Source organism: Lasiosphaeria miniovina (genome assembly GCF_030549165.1).
Source record: "Lasiosphaeria miniovina strain SMH2392-1A chromosome Unknown B0T26scaffold_2, whole genome shotgun sequence".
Classification (NCBI taxonomy): domain Eukaryota; kingdom Fungi; phylum Ascomycota; class Sordariomycetes; order Sordariales; family Lasiosphaeriaceae; genus Lasiosphaeria; species Lasiosphaeria miniovina.
This window is the reverse complement of record NW_026848221.1, coordinates 3,511,724-3,528,436: the sequence shown is the minus strand read 5'-3', so window position 1 is coordinate 3,528,436 and position 16,713 is coordinate 3,511,724. Positions and strand designations below refer to the sequence as shown.

The following is a 16,713-nucleotide window of genomic DNA, read 5'->3' as shown; positions in this document are numbered from 1 at the left end:
TATCTAGGAAGATATTTAGATGATTGCAGCATGGACAACGCCAACTATTTGTTGAACACAACGCTGTCACAACGACATACAAGGACAGAACCCCCCTGGCCACACCTGCGTATTCCGGATACGCAGTCTGCTTGGAAATCGCTGCTTTCAGCCGTGTAATTATACAGTAGATTAGACCCTACAATGGCAGTCAACCTGCTGGTGGTGCCAGCTTGGCCCCATTTCACTTCTTCTGCCTTTCTCCCTTTTCGGCGTTTTTGCCTGCGTCTCTCACTCTGAATCTGACTCTCACTTCCGTCTCCGACTATGTCTGCCCCCACCCCGATCCCATCTTTTGGCACAACGCCCGAGAAGCAGGCCGGGTTTCGTCATTTCCTGCGCTTGACGCCACGCCGGCCAAGGGCTAAGACGCGCCCGGCCGCATGATGGTGTCCAAGCTGCTGGGCCAGTTTTTCGTTGCTGAGCTGGCCAGGCGCGTGCCACCGTCCGTGGCCGTCGTCAACGCCGCCTCGCCCGGGTCCGTCCACGGCTTGCAGTTCAACTGCGACATTGACGGCACGCTGGCCGGCGCCTTCCTCAAGACGGTCCTCCGCCGCGTCGGCATCGATACATCCTCCTTGACCGGGGATGAGAAGGCAGAGGCGTCGTGCATTGAAGTATTCATTGTGACGCAGGTGTTCGTGTGGATATGCTAATAGAGAAAGTAAGGAAAGTCAGCAAGTAAAACCTATAGCTGGTAGGTCTCAATCAAATCCCTGGGGTCAATCATAACAGTGTAGGGACCCTAATCAGTGCTTCCAGTGCCCCTCAGCTCGATCGCCGCTGATTCATGCATGCGTTGTGTGCTGCAAGGAGGATCCCCCGAAGGGGCGGCTATAGTATGACGGACATCACGCCTCAGAGAGGTCGCGCCACGGCTGGTGTCTTTAGAAGGTTATCCTCGGGGCAGCCCTCATCGGGATGTTATCCTCGGGTCGCCATGGTACGCCGCAAAACACAAACAGACCAACGACCAAGCAAGTGTCGAAAGCCGGCCGCCAGCGGTCCTTTCCCACCGGAGTGTTCGAAACCACCAGAAGCTTCAGGACAGCGACCCAAGAAAAACAACTGGACCCGGCCCAGGTGGACCAAGTGAAGATATAGTGAAAAACAACCGCCTAGTCTCTCCTAGCCCCCCCACGCTGAGGGTGATGCCCCAGCCCAGAGTAAGGTGGTGGTCGCCAACATACATGCATGCCCGGCGGGTTGCGACGGGGAGATTCCGGGCTGCTTGTGGTCGCCACAGTTTTGCGTTGATCTTAGGAGGAAGGCAGCTGATAGGAGGTGTACTCGGGGTGGCCGAGGACGGGAAACAAATTGAAAGAGAACCTACTTGTCCTAGGGCGCGACGCCGCGCGATGTGTAAAAAAAACCCCCCTGGCGGCTAGGTACTGAGTTTCTAGGTAGGAATGGAGTTAGCATTCAAAGCCCGAAAACTATTCTCAATTGGGGCCCGCCGATATTACAATGTTGAATAGCGCGCAAGGAGATTGCGCAAGGAGATTAGGGGACAAATATAAAGAAGGCATTGTTTGTCTTGAAAAAGGTCGCGACTATTCTCTTTATTCAAAAGGCATCTGCACCTAGGGACAGGCCAAACTCATTATGACATGTCGTTGTTTCCGTATGGGTCCCGAGTACGATACCCGCATCTATAAACCTGAACGCTTGCTAGATACAAAGGAAGTAACTACCTTACCGCTCGGCCGAGGGGGGGTTTTCCGAGAGAAGTATAATCTTGTAGAGCCACTATAAAAAAATCGTAGACATAATATATCAATCTTAACTGCGACTAGTAACGGCGAGACTGCTTTGGTATATTCCGGCTCGCCCTGAACGTCTTCCTTGAAAGCGTTCGGCATTAAAACCAATATCTTAGAATTCTCAAGAATATAAAGACCGGCGGCGAGGAGAAGCTTAATGCTAAATTGACAATTACTGTAACAAGAAAAACCCGCAGCCATATCCGCGGCTATTATTTCCAAGTCGTTTTGCTTTTCTACAATGGTAATCAAGCTTGAATTACATATCTCGCCAAGCTATTAATAGAAAATTAATACGTTGTTTACATTCTAGAAGCTAGAAGGAAGACGACTAAGCTAAGCTATTTTTAATTTGCTAGAGAGAGGTCTTTTTCAAGTATTTAGAGGCCCGCGATCTACTCATGTTTGTGGTGACTAGATAATATCAGCTATTTATCCTAGGCTAGATAGCTATCATAGTACGAGTTGTGGGACACGTCGGGAGGGAGTGAGCACGTCTGGATGGGGACGACTAATATCTCAAGGGGTATAGTACGTATCCGAGGAGGAGGGGTATAGGCTGAGCTGGCACAAAAGACCAGCAAAAATCTCGAAGCAAGAGTACGTACTGTACCCCAGAATCCGATATAGACCTTGAGGGAGCGGGTGGCCAACTGCGATATTGGCAATATGGGGGAGGAGAGGCTGATTAATCCAATCCTGAGGCCAATTTTAAGCGATAAGATCGGCGACGTTCATGGGCATCTCATCAATCTGCGTCGAATAGTACACTGCAATAATTGTTAGGGGCATTTAAACTGCTGTGGCGAGGAATCGACTTACGCTCGATATCACGCAGAATGCGCACATCCTCGCTAGTAACGAAGTTGATCGCAACACCCTTGCGTCCAAATCTGCCGGACCGACCGATACGATGGATGTAATTCTCACGGTTGCTGGGGAGGTCGTAGTTGATGACCAAGCTGACTTGCTGAACATCAATACCGCGGGCCCAGACGTCGGTGGAGATCAGAACTCTGCTGTTGCCCTGTCTGAAGTCCTGCATAATGCTGTCTCGCTCCTTTTGCGGCATGTCTCCGTGCATGCTGCTGACGGTAAAGTTCGCTTCTCTCATCTTGTCCGTAAGCCAGTCAACCTTTCGCCGCGTGTTGCAGAAAATGACGGCCTGGGTGATGGTCAGAGTGTCGTAAAGATCGCACAGGGTATCGAATTTCCAGTCTTCCTTCTCGACAGCAATGAAGTACTGCTTCAGGCCTTCCAGAGTCAACTCATCACGCTTGACGAGAATCCGTACGGGGTCGGTCATGAACTTGGTGGTCATGTCGAGGACATCGTAAGGAAGAGTGGCCGAAACAACGACGACCTGCGTGGCGGGCGGAAGATAGCGGTACACGTCGTAGATTTGCTCCCTGAACCCTTGGTTGAGGAGTTCATCAGCCTCGTCGAGCACTAGCATTTTGATGTGACGCGTGCGAAGATGGCGGCGCCGGATCATATCGGCGACACGGCCTGGGGTGCCGGAGACGATATGTTGGCCGTAGTCCAGCTTGCGAATGTCTTCTCCCACATTTGTGCCGCCAATGCAGGCGTGGCATTGAACGTTCATGTAGTCGCCGAGGGCCATCACAACGCTTTGGATCTGGGTTGCGAGTTCGCGCGTCGGAGATAGAACAAGCGCCTGCGTCTCGCGGACTGCAGTGTCGATAACTTGGAGCATGCTGATTGAGAAAGTCGCGGTTTTGCCGGTACCCGATTGCGCCTGGGCGATGGTGTCGCGTCCCTTGCAGATCTGGACAATGGCTCGGGACTGCACGGCAGATGGCGACTCGTAGCCGTATGCGTAGATGCCACGGAGAAGGCTTTCTGTTCGGGCGCTGGTCAGCACACCGATTGAGTGGCGGTCGCATCGGCAGGAGCGCAGCCTCCTCTACTCACCCTTCAACGACATCGACTCGAAAGTTGGATGCACCGTGACCTCTTTGGAGGTTGAGAATTGGATTTTCTCATCCGCCTTGCGGTCGATTCCCCCAGCCTCGGTCATTTTGGCAGTCGAGCCTTTTGCGGCTTTGATGTAGGTTGACAAAGCGGTTTTCTGTTGAGCAGCGAAGTGCTAATTGAGGATGCGCGATGCGAGATGCCAGGTCGAGGCGGCGGAACTTGCGCTTGGCAGAAAAGAACCGAGCGGCAGAACTTCGGCTAGCTAACCTTAACTACTTTACGCGCATTGGCCAGGCCCCGTCCCGACGCGAGTGAGTTATTCCTAGAAGCATTTCGCGGCGCGCAGAAAAGACAGCGTTGACCCTCTTCCAAAAAAGTGCAAGTGCAAGTGCCTGAGTACCAGCTAATCTCGCCAACACCAAGAACCGCCGCTGCGCTCCACGAATAGACACATCGGGGACGGGAAAATCACGACAAATCCGGCAAGATGTTGTTCGAAGAAATGAGATACATCCATGAGGATCTCGAGCGCCTCGAGCAGGGCATCTCGGATCGCATGGCGGAGGAACCCAAGCACGTACGTTGCAGCGGCAGAACCATGCAGCACAAAAACCTGGCTCCCTTACCCATGGTTTGCATGATTAGAGAGGATTGAGAACAATGGGCTAAAAGCGCAGCTATAGATTCGCGACCGCCTCAACCGAGACCACGAGGTTGCCCAGCTCCTCGAGCAAATCCAGAAACAGTCCGCCGAACTTTTACCATTCTACGAGGATAAGTCGGGAGATCGTTCAAAGGAGATCCTCCAGATAAGCTCGGGCGATCCATTTGACGAGTTCACTCGGCAGGTGGCCGGTATCAGAGAACACCACGCGCGATACCCGAACGAGCAGGCCGAGAATTCGGAGCAATGGTACCGGCCACACAAGGGCGGCGACGACCAGCCACTTCTTGTCGAGAGCATGTTCTCTGGCGAAGAAGCATACGGTCGTTATTTTGACCTCCTCGGCTCCCACGAGTCGTACCTCAATCTACCGAACGTCAAGCGACTCGCCTACATGCAGTACTTGGACGTCTTTGACAACTTTCAGTCTGGATATGGTGGTGTCAAGCGAGTCGACAAACTGACTGACCAGTACTTCAAATACCTTGGCGACCTGATGGGCTACTTCGAGTCGTTCATGCGGCGTACGCGGCCCTTGGAGAACCTGGACAAGGTGTTCAGCGGCTGGGAGAAGGAATTTGAAACGGCATGGGACCAGGATGAAGTTCCGGGGTGGGAGAGAGAGAAGGCATCCGCCAAGAAAGCCACTTCAGCCCGAACAACGACAACACCTGAAGCGGTGTGGTGCGAGGCCTGCGAGAAAGAGTTCAAGAACGAGAACGTTTACAACGGGCATCTCAGCGGTCGCAAACACATCAAAGCGGCCGAGCTGCTTGCGCCAAAGAGTGGCCCCGACGAGACTAACGGAGGCCACATATCCCTCGCATTTCGTCTGAGAGAGCGAGCTGTTGCTGACAGGGAGTTTCGAATCAAGAAACTAACTGCAGCGATGAGCACCGAGAGAGATGATACTCGGGTCAATGTGGAGCGTCGACAAGGCATGACAGAACGAGAGCGTGCACAAGAGCTCGAGAATCTCTTTAACTTGACGGCAGACCAGCAAAATAACGCCGCCGAAGAGGAGGAGGAGGACGGCGGTGACGATAAGGTTTACAACCCCCTCAAGCTGCCGCTTGCCTGGGACGGCAAGCCCATCCCCTTTTGGCTGTACAGACTGCATGGCCTGGGCCAAGAGTTCCCTTGCGAGATTTGCGGCAACTTTGTTTACCGTGGACGGCGAGCGTTTGACAAGCACTTCAACGAGACGAACCATATCACGAACCTCAAGCGCCTGGGTATTACCAATACCCATCTGTTCCGAGACATCACCTCCATCGAAGAGGCTGTGAGACTCTGGGACAAGATCCAGCGGGATCAAAAGAAGACCACGCTGGATGATGGCGCCATTGTCCAGATGGAGGACGCCGAGGGTAATGTCATGCCCGAGAAGGTCTACCTGGATCTCCAGAAGCAGGGCCTGCTCTAAGTCCATACCTTGATGTATATTTGTTTGTACGGATGCCTGTGTAACCATTTCGCATGGAGGATGGCGAGGACAGCGTGATGACAAGGAATTTACCTGGATTGGAAGAGGCAGGGCCAGATACGAGCCTGCGTCTTCGGCGCCGGGTAGACAGTTTGTTTTGATGGAGTAATGTATATAAGGATAACCCAAAAGCGTGTTACAGATACCCAGGTGTAGCTGGTCTGGAGAAGGTGGCTTGCGGCAGTTCAGATGCCTGAGAACTGTGCAGACAGATCAATGAGGAATCATGAAGCCAGAATTCTCGTGAATATTTAATGTGGCGAAACAAGCTCCAGCGTCGGAAATGCCGACTCTGACTCCGTCCTGCCCTGTTGTTGATGTCCTGGGCGAGTGGCGGCCCTGCGATCCGCCCCACCTTGGGAGGGGTGAGCCGCCCACCATTGGACAAAACGTCAGGGACATCAGTCTGCGCTGGGAAGGGTCAACGGCACGTAAACAAAAGCAACCCGACTCAACGACATTTGCTTACAACAACTCTTAACGACAGCTTTGGGTTACCTGGCTACACATCCTGCGACACTTTGGCGCGGAGCGGCTCTTGGAATGGCTGCATCTTGCTTTGACGTGGAAACATCCGATTTTCCCGATTGACGAGGCGCGACAGCGAACCACGATGCGCTGACCCAGACGACGACAACGACAGCACCTACACCGACGACAAGAACAACAGCAAACATGGCAATTCAGACGAAACCGATCCCAGCTCTTTATACCGTATACATCCTCCGATCTACAGTCCGCCATGCCTCGCTCTACATTGGCTCCACTCCCAACCCGCCGCGGCGCCTGGGCCAGCACAACGGCACGGCGCGTGGAGGGGCCGCGAAGACGTCGAGGAACAGCCTCCGGCCGTGGCAAATGGTCGGCCTGATCTCGGGGTTCCCGAGCATGGTCGCGGCCTTGAAGTTTGAGTATGTCTTCCCCCATTAGTCACCTCCGCATTCTGCGCCCCGTTCAAAGCTGATTCGGTCTTCTCGTCGCAGATGGGCACTGACCAACCCCCATCTCTCGGTGCACATCCCCTCCGACTCGCGCCTCTCTAGATCGACGCAGGTCAAGGCAAATGGCCAGCCGCGCAGGCCATCCAAGAGCATGGTCTCCATCTTGTCCAACGTCCACCTGCTTTTGCGCGTGCCCAGCTTCGTGCGCTGGCCGCTCAAGCTGCACTTCTTCGTCCCCGAGGTCTACGCTGCGTGGCAGAAGTGGTGTGCAACGGCCGCGGTGCCGTTGCGGCCGAGCCTCGAGGTTGTCACCGACTTTGGAGGCGCGCAGACGAGCGAGGGAGAGCCAGACGACTATTCTGCCGCCCCTCTGGCTGAAGAGAGCGAGTCGTCCGATGAATTAGAACAGACCAAGACCTGTGGTATACACGCCCTCCCGCTGGACTACGAGCCGATCAAAGACTACGTGGCCAAGGCGCGGGGCATTTTCGAGTTTGAGCGCGAAGGCGACTGTGTCGTATGCCACAGGGCCATCAAATCCGGTGAGGGCCTGCACGCGGTCTGCACGAACGGCGGATGTGACGGGGTCGGGCACCTGTCCTGCTGGAGCCGGCATTTCATGCCCTCCCAAGGCCTCGACAACATACTGCCCATCCAGGGATGGTGCCCAAAGTGTCACGGCGAGATCCAGTGGAGCGACATGATGAAGGAGCTCACGCTGCGGCTCAGAGGAAAGAAGGAGGTGGATAAGCTGCTCAAGACGAAAAAACGGCGCGCGCCCAACAAGGCTAAAGCGAAGGTCTAGCATCGATTATCTAGGACAGGTCACGCAGGGGCAGGTTTTAGCCCGCCAAAGGTTTAAGGCGGACGGAACCCGGGGAACAATTTGCATAAATCGGGTGTTTTGGTTAACGGGAAGGGGTGTTTGGGGGTGGGTTCTTTTTTATGGGTTCTTTTTTAATTTTTAAGAAAATTAGAACTGTTCATTCAGAAATCCTTGCATCACGAAAGGCTTGGGATATTCCAGGTGCTGCCCTTCTCCTTCGTTCACTCACATCAAACTGGAAGCCATAAGCAAATCTCCACAGACCAAGGCGCCTTGCCTAAAAATACGCAGTGCTAGCGTGCCCTAGCCATGTCGTTTGGAGCGAACCGAGCTAGGAAATCAGATTGCCGATCTCGAGTCACATGTTTCTGCTGAGTCAGGTTGGCCAGCCCCGCAATCGCCCCCAACCCTTGGGTCCTTTTTTTGAACGTCAATCGACCACCCATTGGCCGATTTAGCGATGAATTCTGGACGGCTTACCCACCTTCCCCCCCTGTCGATATCAGATCTCTCTTTCCATTTTTATTGTTTCCGAACGACGCCGCATCTTTATCATCTTTTTGTGGACGGATGCAGTGACGCTCACGTCTCACGAAACGCACTTCCGGGCTTGACAGATGGCTTTTTTTTTTTTTTTTGGCGGTCATGCATGCCTTAAAAAAGTCTGACATTTTCGCAATTTTTCCTTTCCCACACGCGGTACATTTTCTTTTTCGCCCACCCCCCCTTCCGTTTTTTACTTTTGGATATTGATGGCATGCCATGGGAGGTCCCACAAAGGATGCGATAGTTCAGGGTACAGCACCGTAGCAATTTGCATCCTCTGCGAGCGAGCGAGCGCTGACTCCCCCAGCCGGCCCCCAGCCGAGCCGTTTTGTGCTGCTGGTATGCATCGTTGGCTTGTTCACAGTCCGCTTTTCTTTTTCTGCCGCATTCCACAATACGGATACGTAATGCCACTTTGATAATCCGTTCTTGGGGTGTAGCATTGGGAGCAAGGAAGACAGCCCGTTGGCATGCGTGCATTTGGGATTTAGATGGCATATGGCTCCGGCTCACGTTTATACTAACCCTATTGCGAGCAGCAAGTGTCTCCATTTTTAGTACATACATTGGTAGGTATCAGGCCATCGGCGCACTTGAGCCCCCCATTATGTGACGGGGATGATGAGGCTTGCTGCAGCTCGAGCTATCGCATGCAACATGGCCGCATGTTCCGCGGTCGGTGCTAAAGAGGGCAGATGCCGTTTGCTTGCGCCGATTTTGCGCTTCTTTTCCCTGCGAAATCTTTTGACTGGTGATGTCGCCCCAATTCTTCATTTTAGGGTTCGGGTACAAGGGATGATAGGAGCATAGTGAAATGGCATTGAAAGCGACGGGCGGAGAGCGGGAGGGACAGGCAGAATCATCAGCCTCACGCCGCGCCGCGATTCGATGCCGGAGTCCAATGCTGGCCCCGACGCGATAGCCGTTCCATAGTTTCTAGCCCCATGCTGGCCGCGCTTACCATGTGGTTTGGTATAGCATTTGCGGACATCTTCCAAAAGCCAACTTAGGGACAGATGTACAGATATTGAAGAACCTTCTGGCATGTAGGTGTGTGCGTATGTGCAAGATATGTAGGTAAGGTAGGTAGACACCATAGTTTATTTTGCGCCTTGAACCTTGCCCTTCTTGGGGAACGTCCCCCGTCCTATGGGGGAACCCATGCTCCCCTTCCCCCCCCCCCCCCCCCCCCCCCCCCCAGCACCTCCGCCGCCCTGGGCTTTCCTTCCTTTCCATTCACCTCGCTCCCGTCACCCGCAACACTGCTTCTCCCCCCCCAATCCGAAATCCACGGCTGTCGTCCAATTCCGTGTCTACCGCTCCCTGCAAACCACCAAACCAAAATAACTGCCTCAGTGCATCCAATCACTATTCATCTAGAAGTCGAAAGGGGCAGTTTGCATAGTATTGGAGCACTGGCTTGCGTGACACCAATTCCCTGGGCAGTGGCGGAGGAAGGAGAGGACGAATATCAGCACCTTCCTCGACCTCTTGGTTTTCGGTGCGCACACTTTTTTAAGCCTCCAATTACCAACTTGCGCCGTCTAGTACCTTCCCTTGGACACGTTATGTTTGGTCGTGCCGCTATTCGTTATGCGGGCAGCCTCTTTACTCGTTTTCTGACGGCGTTTGTTCTTGTAGGGGTTGCATGCTACGATGCGCCGATACCATTGATCCGTAGTCCGGCACTTCGTCCAACTCGACGCTCTCTCGAGCACCCCAAGTCGACAGCCTAAGCCTTTTTGTCGCCCGTTACCGGTTACGAGCGCTCCGCGAATATGGTCTCGGCCCCCTCGGTCGGCGGGATATCCGGATCAGGCGGCGCTGGACCTTCGAGCGCCAGTGCCGGCGTGCGAGGACCGCCTACAACGGCCGCTTCTGCCACCCTCTGTGCGAGCGGGAACGCGAAGCCAGCTCAAGTCTACGCAAATGGCTACCACCCCGCGAAGACCCAGAACCCGCTTAGTTCTATGATAAGCCCTCCTCTCGACTTGACATCAGTTGAACGCCGCGAGCAACCTACATTCAAGGAGCCTGTGAAGAAGAAGAGCCGGCCCCACGGCCTCCAAGAGGCGCCAACATACTACCCAACTGAGGAAGAATGGAAGGAGCCTTTTGAGTTTATTCAAAAGATTGCGCCCGAGGCGCGGGAATATGGCCTATGCAAAATCGTCCCGCCTGAGTCATGGAATCCCGATTTTGCCATCGATACCAAGGTTAGTTGAGTGGTTTGGCGCGCACCCGGCTCTGGGTTCTCGGAGGAATGTCTCTCCAAGAGTTCGCAAGTTTGCGACATTCTCGGCTCGCACTTTCGGCCCGCGGCGATCGATTCTTGATTGGGAACCTCGTCGTGCTAACCAGGGAACTGCAGAGATTCCATTTTCGCACGAGAAAGCAAGAGCTTAATTCTATCGAGGGCAGTAAGCCACACCTCCCTCTCCCCAGCACACCACCACCATGGAGCCAGATGCTGATCCAGTAGCTGTAGGCTCGCGCGCAAATCTCACGTACCTCGATGCTCTTGGCAAATTCCACAAACAGCAAGGGACAAACCTCACCCGGTGGCCGTACGTCGACAAGAAGCCGCTCGACCTGTACCGGTTGAAGAAGGCCGTCGAGGCCCGAGGCGGGTTTGAGAAGGTCTGCAAGCTGAAAAAATGGGCCGAAATTGGGCGCGACTTAGGATACAGCGGCAAGATCATGTCATCCCTGTCGACTTCACTGAAGAACTCTTACCAGAAGTGGCTCTGTCCTTACGAGGATTACTTGCGGATAGCCAAACCTGGCGTTCATCAGCAGCTCGAGCTGGAATATGGCGGCCCTCTAACACCCAGCCCGGCGCCTAGCCCGATGAAACGGACCAACGTCAACACACCGTTCAGCCTCCGGGCAGAGTCGCCAGCAAGGCACGCCACGGATGCTCTACAGGCTACCATGAACAGCCACACCAAAGACGCCGATCGAGATTTCTCGATGGAAGAGGCATCCCCATTTGCAGCGCCACAGGCGCCCGGATTTACTGCTATCAACAACTCGGGCGGTTTCACTGCAGTCAATTCTGGGTTTACGAGCGTGAATCGTCCGCCAACTGGAAACCCTGACATGAAGGCCCCAAAGACATCCAGCACGCCACTCTCGTCCAGCAAAAACACCCCAGAATCCCGTCCTTCGGGTCTTACCGTACTTAAGCGGCAATTAAGTGGCGACAATCAAGACACGGATGCAGGGACGGACAAGGACGATGGGGAATCCGGCAGTCGCAGAAGCAAACGGTTAAAGAAAGGTCAGGAACTAGAACAGCCTCTTCTAGAAGTTGCCCATCACTTCATAAGGCTTGGTCGCTTCTAAGTTTTTGAAACGGTCTCGCACAAAGCCAAGTGGCATGCGTCAGTTTGTCAGACAAGGTCAAGGTGGTTCTCCAGTGTTGGCCCCTAATTTCCTCGGAACACCCCTACCCCCCAGCCTGTTCCTATTGGTGATAGAATTCCCTTCATGTGCTGACATGCTTCAATAGATGCCGTGCCAACCATCGCCGGTTCACATATGTCTCTGTTCCGCCCATCGGCTCCCAGGATTCCAAAAGACGAGGTATTCTCTCCTGGGGAGATGTGCGAGCATTGTGGGAAGGGCGGCGAGGAGCACGGCGCTCTTCTCATCTGCGAATCTTGCGATCACGGATACCATGGATCGTGTCTCGACCCGCCTGTCAGGAGCAAGCCTGACACGGAGTGGAACTGCCCTCGATGTCTCGTTGGCGATGGCCAGTTTGGGTTCGAGGAGGGAGGGCTTTACTCGCTCAAGCAGTTCCAAGAGAAGGCTGCCGACTTCAAGCAGGCCTATTTCGAGAGCAAGATGCCGTTCGACCCCGTTCTCGACTGCCACCGTCCAGTCACGGAAGATGACGTCGAGCGGGAGTTTTGGCGACTTGTGGCTGACCTGGAGGAGACTGTCGAGGTGGAGTACGGCGCTGATATCCACTGCACTACCCATGGCTCTGGCTTTCCGACCATTGAGAAGAATCCCGAAAACCCCTATTCTACAGACCCGTGGAACCTCAACCTCTTGCCGCTTCATCCCGACAGCCTTTTCAGGCATATCAAGTCGGACATTTCCGGAATGACAGTCCCGTGGGTATATGTCGGCATGATATTCTCCACGTTCTGCTGGCACAACGAAGACCACTACGCGTATTCTGCCAATTACCAGCACTTTGGCGCCACCAAGACTTGGTACGGAATTCCAGGAGATGACGCTGAGAAGTTCGAGAAAGCAATGCGGGAAGCTGTACCCGAACTCTTCGAGACGCAGCCGGATCTCTTGTTCCAGCTGGTCACCCTTCTCACCCCGGAGCAGCTAAAAAAGGCTGGCGTACGTGTCTACGCCCTCGATCAGAGAGCAGGGCAGTTCGTCATAACCTTCCCCCAGGCATACCACGCCGGATTCAACCACGGGTTCAACTTCAACGAGGCTGTGAATTTTGCCCCCTCGGATTGGGAACCCTATGGACTCGCGGGAGTGGAGAGACTTCAGCAGTTTCGGCGACAGCCCTGTTTTTCCCACGATGAGCTGCTGTGGACCGCGGCGGAGGGAATTACCGGCGCCGGCCTGACGATCCAGACTGCGAAATGGCTAGCACCCGCCCTCGAGCGGATACATCGGCGTGAACTAGGCCAGCGCGACGAGTTTGTTGCCAAGCATGATTTTATTGCCAAGCATCTCGATGCCAAGCGCCCCGCGCAGACGCACGCATGTGTCTTCAACGGCGCAAGCGGCGACGAATGCCCCATGACGTTCAAAGTGGACGACGTCGATGTCCCCGAGGAAGAGTATGGCTGCTTCTACTGCAAGTCTTTCACCTATCTGTCCAGGTTCATCTGCCTGAAGACTGGCAAGGTCTTGTGTCTGTTACATGCGGGCAGCCACCCATGCTGTGGCAGTCAGGAATCTGATCGCTACCTCGGAAAGGACCATGCTCTCTACTATCGCAAGTCGGGTGAGGTCGTCGCCAACACCTTCAAGAAGGTCTCTGACAAGGCCCATCTGCCCGAAGCTTGGGAAGAGAAGTACGAGAAACTCTTGGACGAGGAAGCCACTCCGTCGCTCAAATCGCTACGGACTTTGCTAAGCGAAGGCGAAAAGATCCCTCACGACCTACCATCCCTGCCGATACTAAAGACGTTTGTCGATCGCTGTAACCACTGGGTGGAGGAGGCGACGAACTATACGGTCCGGAAGCAGCAGGTCCGCCGCAAGAACGAAAAGGCCTGGCTGACCGGCGCGCGCAAGTCAATCGGGGGCACATCCCAAGAGCAGAAAGAATGGGAAGAAACGCGCAACGCATCCAATATCTACCGCCTCCTTGACGAAGCAGAATTGATTGGGTTCGACTGCCCCGAAATCTTGCAGTTGAAGGAGCGTGCGGATGCCATAAAGGCCTTCCAAGAGAGCGCAAGGCAGACCCTCACGCACCGCACGAACCAAAGCATCGATGTGGTCGAGGAGCTACTTGAGGAAGGGCAGAGTTTCAATGTCGACATCCCCGAGGTTCAGAAACTCTCTGCCGTTTTGGACCAACTCAAGTGGAACGAGAAGGCCAAAGTAAGCCGTGGGGTCTTCATGACTCTAAAGGATGTCAATGACCTCATCGAAGAGGGGGAGGCTCTCAAAATTCCTCTCTACAACGACCACCTCTCGTTCTACAAAGATCAACTTATCGCTGGCCAAATATGGGAGAAGAAGGCACAGGAGCTAATTAATGCCGACGTTGTCAATTACGCTCAGCTTCAGGCACTGTCGGACCAGGCACAGGCGAGTGCCTTGCCGGTCTCTCCGGAGACACTTGCCGCCGTGGACCAGATCTTGCACAAACAACGCGAGGCCTCTCGGCAGATCATGGACCTAAATGAGCGTTCACGAAGACCCGACTACCACGAGAGACCCAAGTATGCGGAAGTATTAGAGGTCATCAAGAAGATTGAGGAGCTCCAAGCAAAACCGACAGGCACATTGGACCTCGAACGGGAACAAAAGCGCCATGAAGACTGGATGCGTAAGGGGAAGAAACTCTTCGGAAAGACCAATGCCCCGCTGCATATTCTCAAGAGTCACATGGACTACGTGCTCGATCGGAACATCGAGTGCTTCAATATCGTCACTGACAAGCCGCGTGTCCCTGCCGAGCCAGCATCACGGGAACCGAGCCCGGAAAGAAGGAAGTCAAACAACTGGGAGGACCCGCAGTTCCGAGAAGTGTTTTGCATTTGCCGCCGTACGGAAGCGGGGATGATGATCGAGTGCGAGCTTTGCCACGAATGGTATCACGGCAAGTGCCTCAAGATTGCGCGCGGTAAGGTGAAGGAGGATGATAAATACACCTGCCCAATTTGCGATTGGCGTGTCAAGATTCCACGCGACGCGGCTAGGCCGAAGCTCGAGGATTTGATCTCCTGGTTCGAAGAGATAGAGGGCTTGCCATTCCAACCCGACGAAGAGGAGGTGCTCAAGAAGATCATCGACAACGCCCAGGAGTTCCGCAACCAGATTGGATCATACTGCAATCCCGTTTTAGCAACAGCAAACGAGGCCGAGACACAGCGGTTCTATCTCCGAAAGATTGAGGGTGCCGAAATTCTCCTGGCGTTCGAGACCAACTTCTTCCGACAAGAGCTTCACAAGTGGAGCCCTGTTGCACCAGAGGCGCCGCCTGTACTAGAGTCTTCCAAGAGCACCCGCAAGCCCCGCCCAACAAAGCTGCAAAAGATGCTAATCCAGTACGGTGTCGACGACCCAGACGACCTGCCCGAGAGTGTCAAGGGGAAGGCAAACAGCCTCAAACGCAAGGCGCTGAATGCCGAGGCGGCCGCAGCCATGTCTTCCACTCACTCTGGAGGCGGCATGGAGACAAGTCCGGGAGCGAATCCGTATGGGCCATCAGGGGTTCCGTTCTTCTCGCAGCATTCCCCGGGGCAGCTGCAGACACCGGGTCTCACGATTGCTAGCAACTCTCACGGTCATCCATCCCGTGGGCCCGGGCCGTCGTCGTCATCGCATGGCCACCATAGACGCTCAGACTCGAACCAGGGTAACGGCATAGACCTCGAGTCGGGCTCTATCCACCCGTCCTTCTTCATGCAGAACAATGGTGGAGGTGGCCCACATCTGCTTGTCGGGGACAACTCTACGCACAGTCTTGAGGAACGGCTTCTTCGAGATACCCACTATGGTGGTGAAGATCTCAACATGGACTTGACCACCGAAGCTGGTAAGACTAGGGCGCTAGAGATTCTTTCACGGACCGACGTCGGTCGCCGGCGAGCAGAGGAAATCTTTGGCCGCGACGTTTGGGGCGGCTCCACGGACGACAACGATCCGATCGGTATTGGAGTTGGACCCGAAGGTGACGATAACATCTTTATCGACCTCATGATCGAAGACGACGACGACGAGAGGAAGGTACGCGATAGTTCCAATGACGGCCATCACCCCGAGGATGACCGGAACGAAGCAGCCTCTTTGATGGACGCCCAGAAAGAGGCATGACCGAACGACATGTAGCGGAAGAAGCCGAGCACAATACCCTCTTTCTCTTCTTTTAATGCGACACGAAACTTAATTTGAAGAGCATTTATGTCCAAGGGTCCGCTTATCCAAAGTGGAGGAAACGGGTCCGATGATTCGGTCATGGCGGGTGGCGGCTCATAAAATATTGCGGCTCTGTCGCGGTGCATTGGTGTCCAACTATGGCAGGCGGTGGGCAAGGCGTTTTCTGATATTTGATGAGATATTTTGGTGTTCACGGATTGCCACTGCCTCATTCGCTTTTTCGAGGCTTTTTTTGTTTTTCTTGTTTTCTTTTCCTTCCTTGCATTTCTTTACTATTCGTGCAGAGAGACTGAGGGAATATCGCCGGATTCCTCAGTCCATTCGACTGCCATCAACTGTATATCATTAGCCTTGTGCCTAGCACAATACACTTAGACAACCTGGCCTGACTCGGGTACGGCTGTCAAGCATCACCTACCATCAGCGTTAGACCTGGGTCTTTACTAGATAACTAATTCGAAAAAGCAGACATAACTGCGGAGCGGAGCATTCATTAGTTTTATAAACGGTTACGCACGCTCGTAGTTATACCATCGTGAACCTTGATCACTTTTGCTAGGCATCCTGCCTTTGTATGAAGATGGATTCATGTCTCCAGAGACGGAAGCTTACTCCCGTAAGGATGAATTGGCAGACGAAACAGACATTTTGCTGCTTGTTTTTCGGCGGTATGATCACTCTAGATTTGCGACAGTTGACCTAGAAATATCGTAGTGATGCCGTCATAGATCTCGTCACTATGGAGGTATCTACACAGCAACTAGGGCAGGTATGTAAAACACCGGGAGAGACTCCCGCTTACTTGTCCCTCTCTTCTGCCGTCGATGACAGCATCATCAACCAGGACTAGGACCAAGACCAGGGTCCAGTGTCCAGTGTCCAGTCTCCCCCGTGATGGAAATGTTCGC

The 16,713-nt window shown here is 54.0% G+C and overlaps 5 protein-coding genes across 5 annotated transcripts; 4 read left to right on the top strand and 1 right to left on the bottom strand.

Moving 5' to 3' along the window:
- Positions 1-425: 425 nt before the first annotated feature.
- B0T26DRAFT_748068 (uncharacterized protein) lies at positions 426-826 on the top strand (the record flags this gene model as incomplete). Its single annotated transcript, XM_060444918.1, has 2 exons — positions 426-676; positions 802-826. 2 exons carry the CDS (start codon positions 426-428, stop codon positions 824-826), a joined length of 276 nt encoding a protein of 91 aa, XP_060300619.1.
- Positions 827-2,513: 1,687 nt separating this feature from the next.
- B0T26DRAFT_636158 (P-loop containing nucleoside triphosphate hydrolase protein) lies at positions 2,514-3,843 on the bottom strand (the record flags this gene model as incomplete). The annotated part of the gene is made up of 3 exons (XM_060436797.1): positions 2,514-2,572; positions 2,625-3,665; positions 3,738-3,843. The coding sequence occupies 3 exons, from the start codon at positions 3,841-3,843 to the stop codon at positions 2,514-2,516; spliced, it is 1,206 nt and encodes a 401-aa protein (XP_060300618.1).
- Positions 3,844-4,061: 218 nt separating this feature from the next.
- Positions 4,062-6,155, top strand: B0T26DRAFT_695660 (uncharacterized protein). The gene is made up of 2 exons (XM_060441309.1): positions 4,062-4,317; positions 4,424-6,155. The coding sequence occupies exons 1-2, from the start codon at positions 4,228-4,230 to the stop codon at positions 5,828-5,830; spliced, it is 1,497 nt and encodes a 498-aa protein (XP_060300617.1). The 5' UTR covers positions 4,062-4,227; the 3' UTR covers positions 5,831-6,155.
- Positions 6,134-8,097, top strand: B0T26DRAFT_847558 (uncharacterized protein). The gene is made up of 2 exons (XM_060447608.1): positions 6,134-6,801; positions 6,874-8,097. The coding sequence occupies exons 1-2, from the start codon at positions 6,566-6,568 to the stop codon at positions 7,634-7,636; spliced, it is 999 nt and encodes a 332-aa protein (XP_060300616.1). The 5' UTR covers positions 6,134-6,565; the 3' UTR covers positions 7,637-8,097.
- A 1,884-nt stretch (positions 8,098-9,981) lies between these two features.
- B0T26DRAFT_637961 (PLU-1-like protein-domain-containing protein) lies at positions 9,982-15,742 on the top strand (the record flags this gene model as incomplete). The annotated part of the gene is made up of 4 exons (XM_060436977.1): positions 9,982-10,419; positions 10,575-10,623; positions 10,692-11,486; positions 11,718-15,742. 4 exons carry the CDS (start codon positions 9,982-9,984, stop codon positions 15,740-15,742), a joined length of 5,307 nt encoding a protein of 1,768 aa, XP_060300615.1.
- Between the last annotated feature and the right edge of the window lie 971 nt (positions 15,743-16,713).

What these genes read in the sequence shown, in the direction of transcription:
- B0T26DRAFT_847558 (XM_060447608.1), top strand. Translation starts at nt 6,566, where the DNA reads ATGGCAATTCAGACGAAACCGATCCCAGCTCTTTATACCGTATACATC. An exon ending in GTCGCGGCCTTGAAGTTTGA is followed by an intron (nt 6,802 to 6,873) that starts GTATGTCTTCCC and finishes TTCTCGTCGCAG; the next exon opens with ATGGGCACTGACCAACCCCC.
- B0T26DRAFT_695660 (XM_060441309.1), top strand. Translation starts at nt 4,228, where the DNA reads ATGTTGTTCGAAGAAATGAGATACATCCATGAGGATCTCGAGCGCCTC. An exon ending in TGGCGGAGGAACCCAAGCAC is followed by an intron (nt 4,318 to 4,423) that starts GTACGTTGCAGC and finishes GCGCAGCTATAG; the next exon opens with ATTCGCGACCGCCTCAACCG.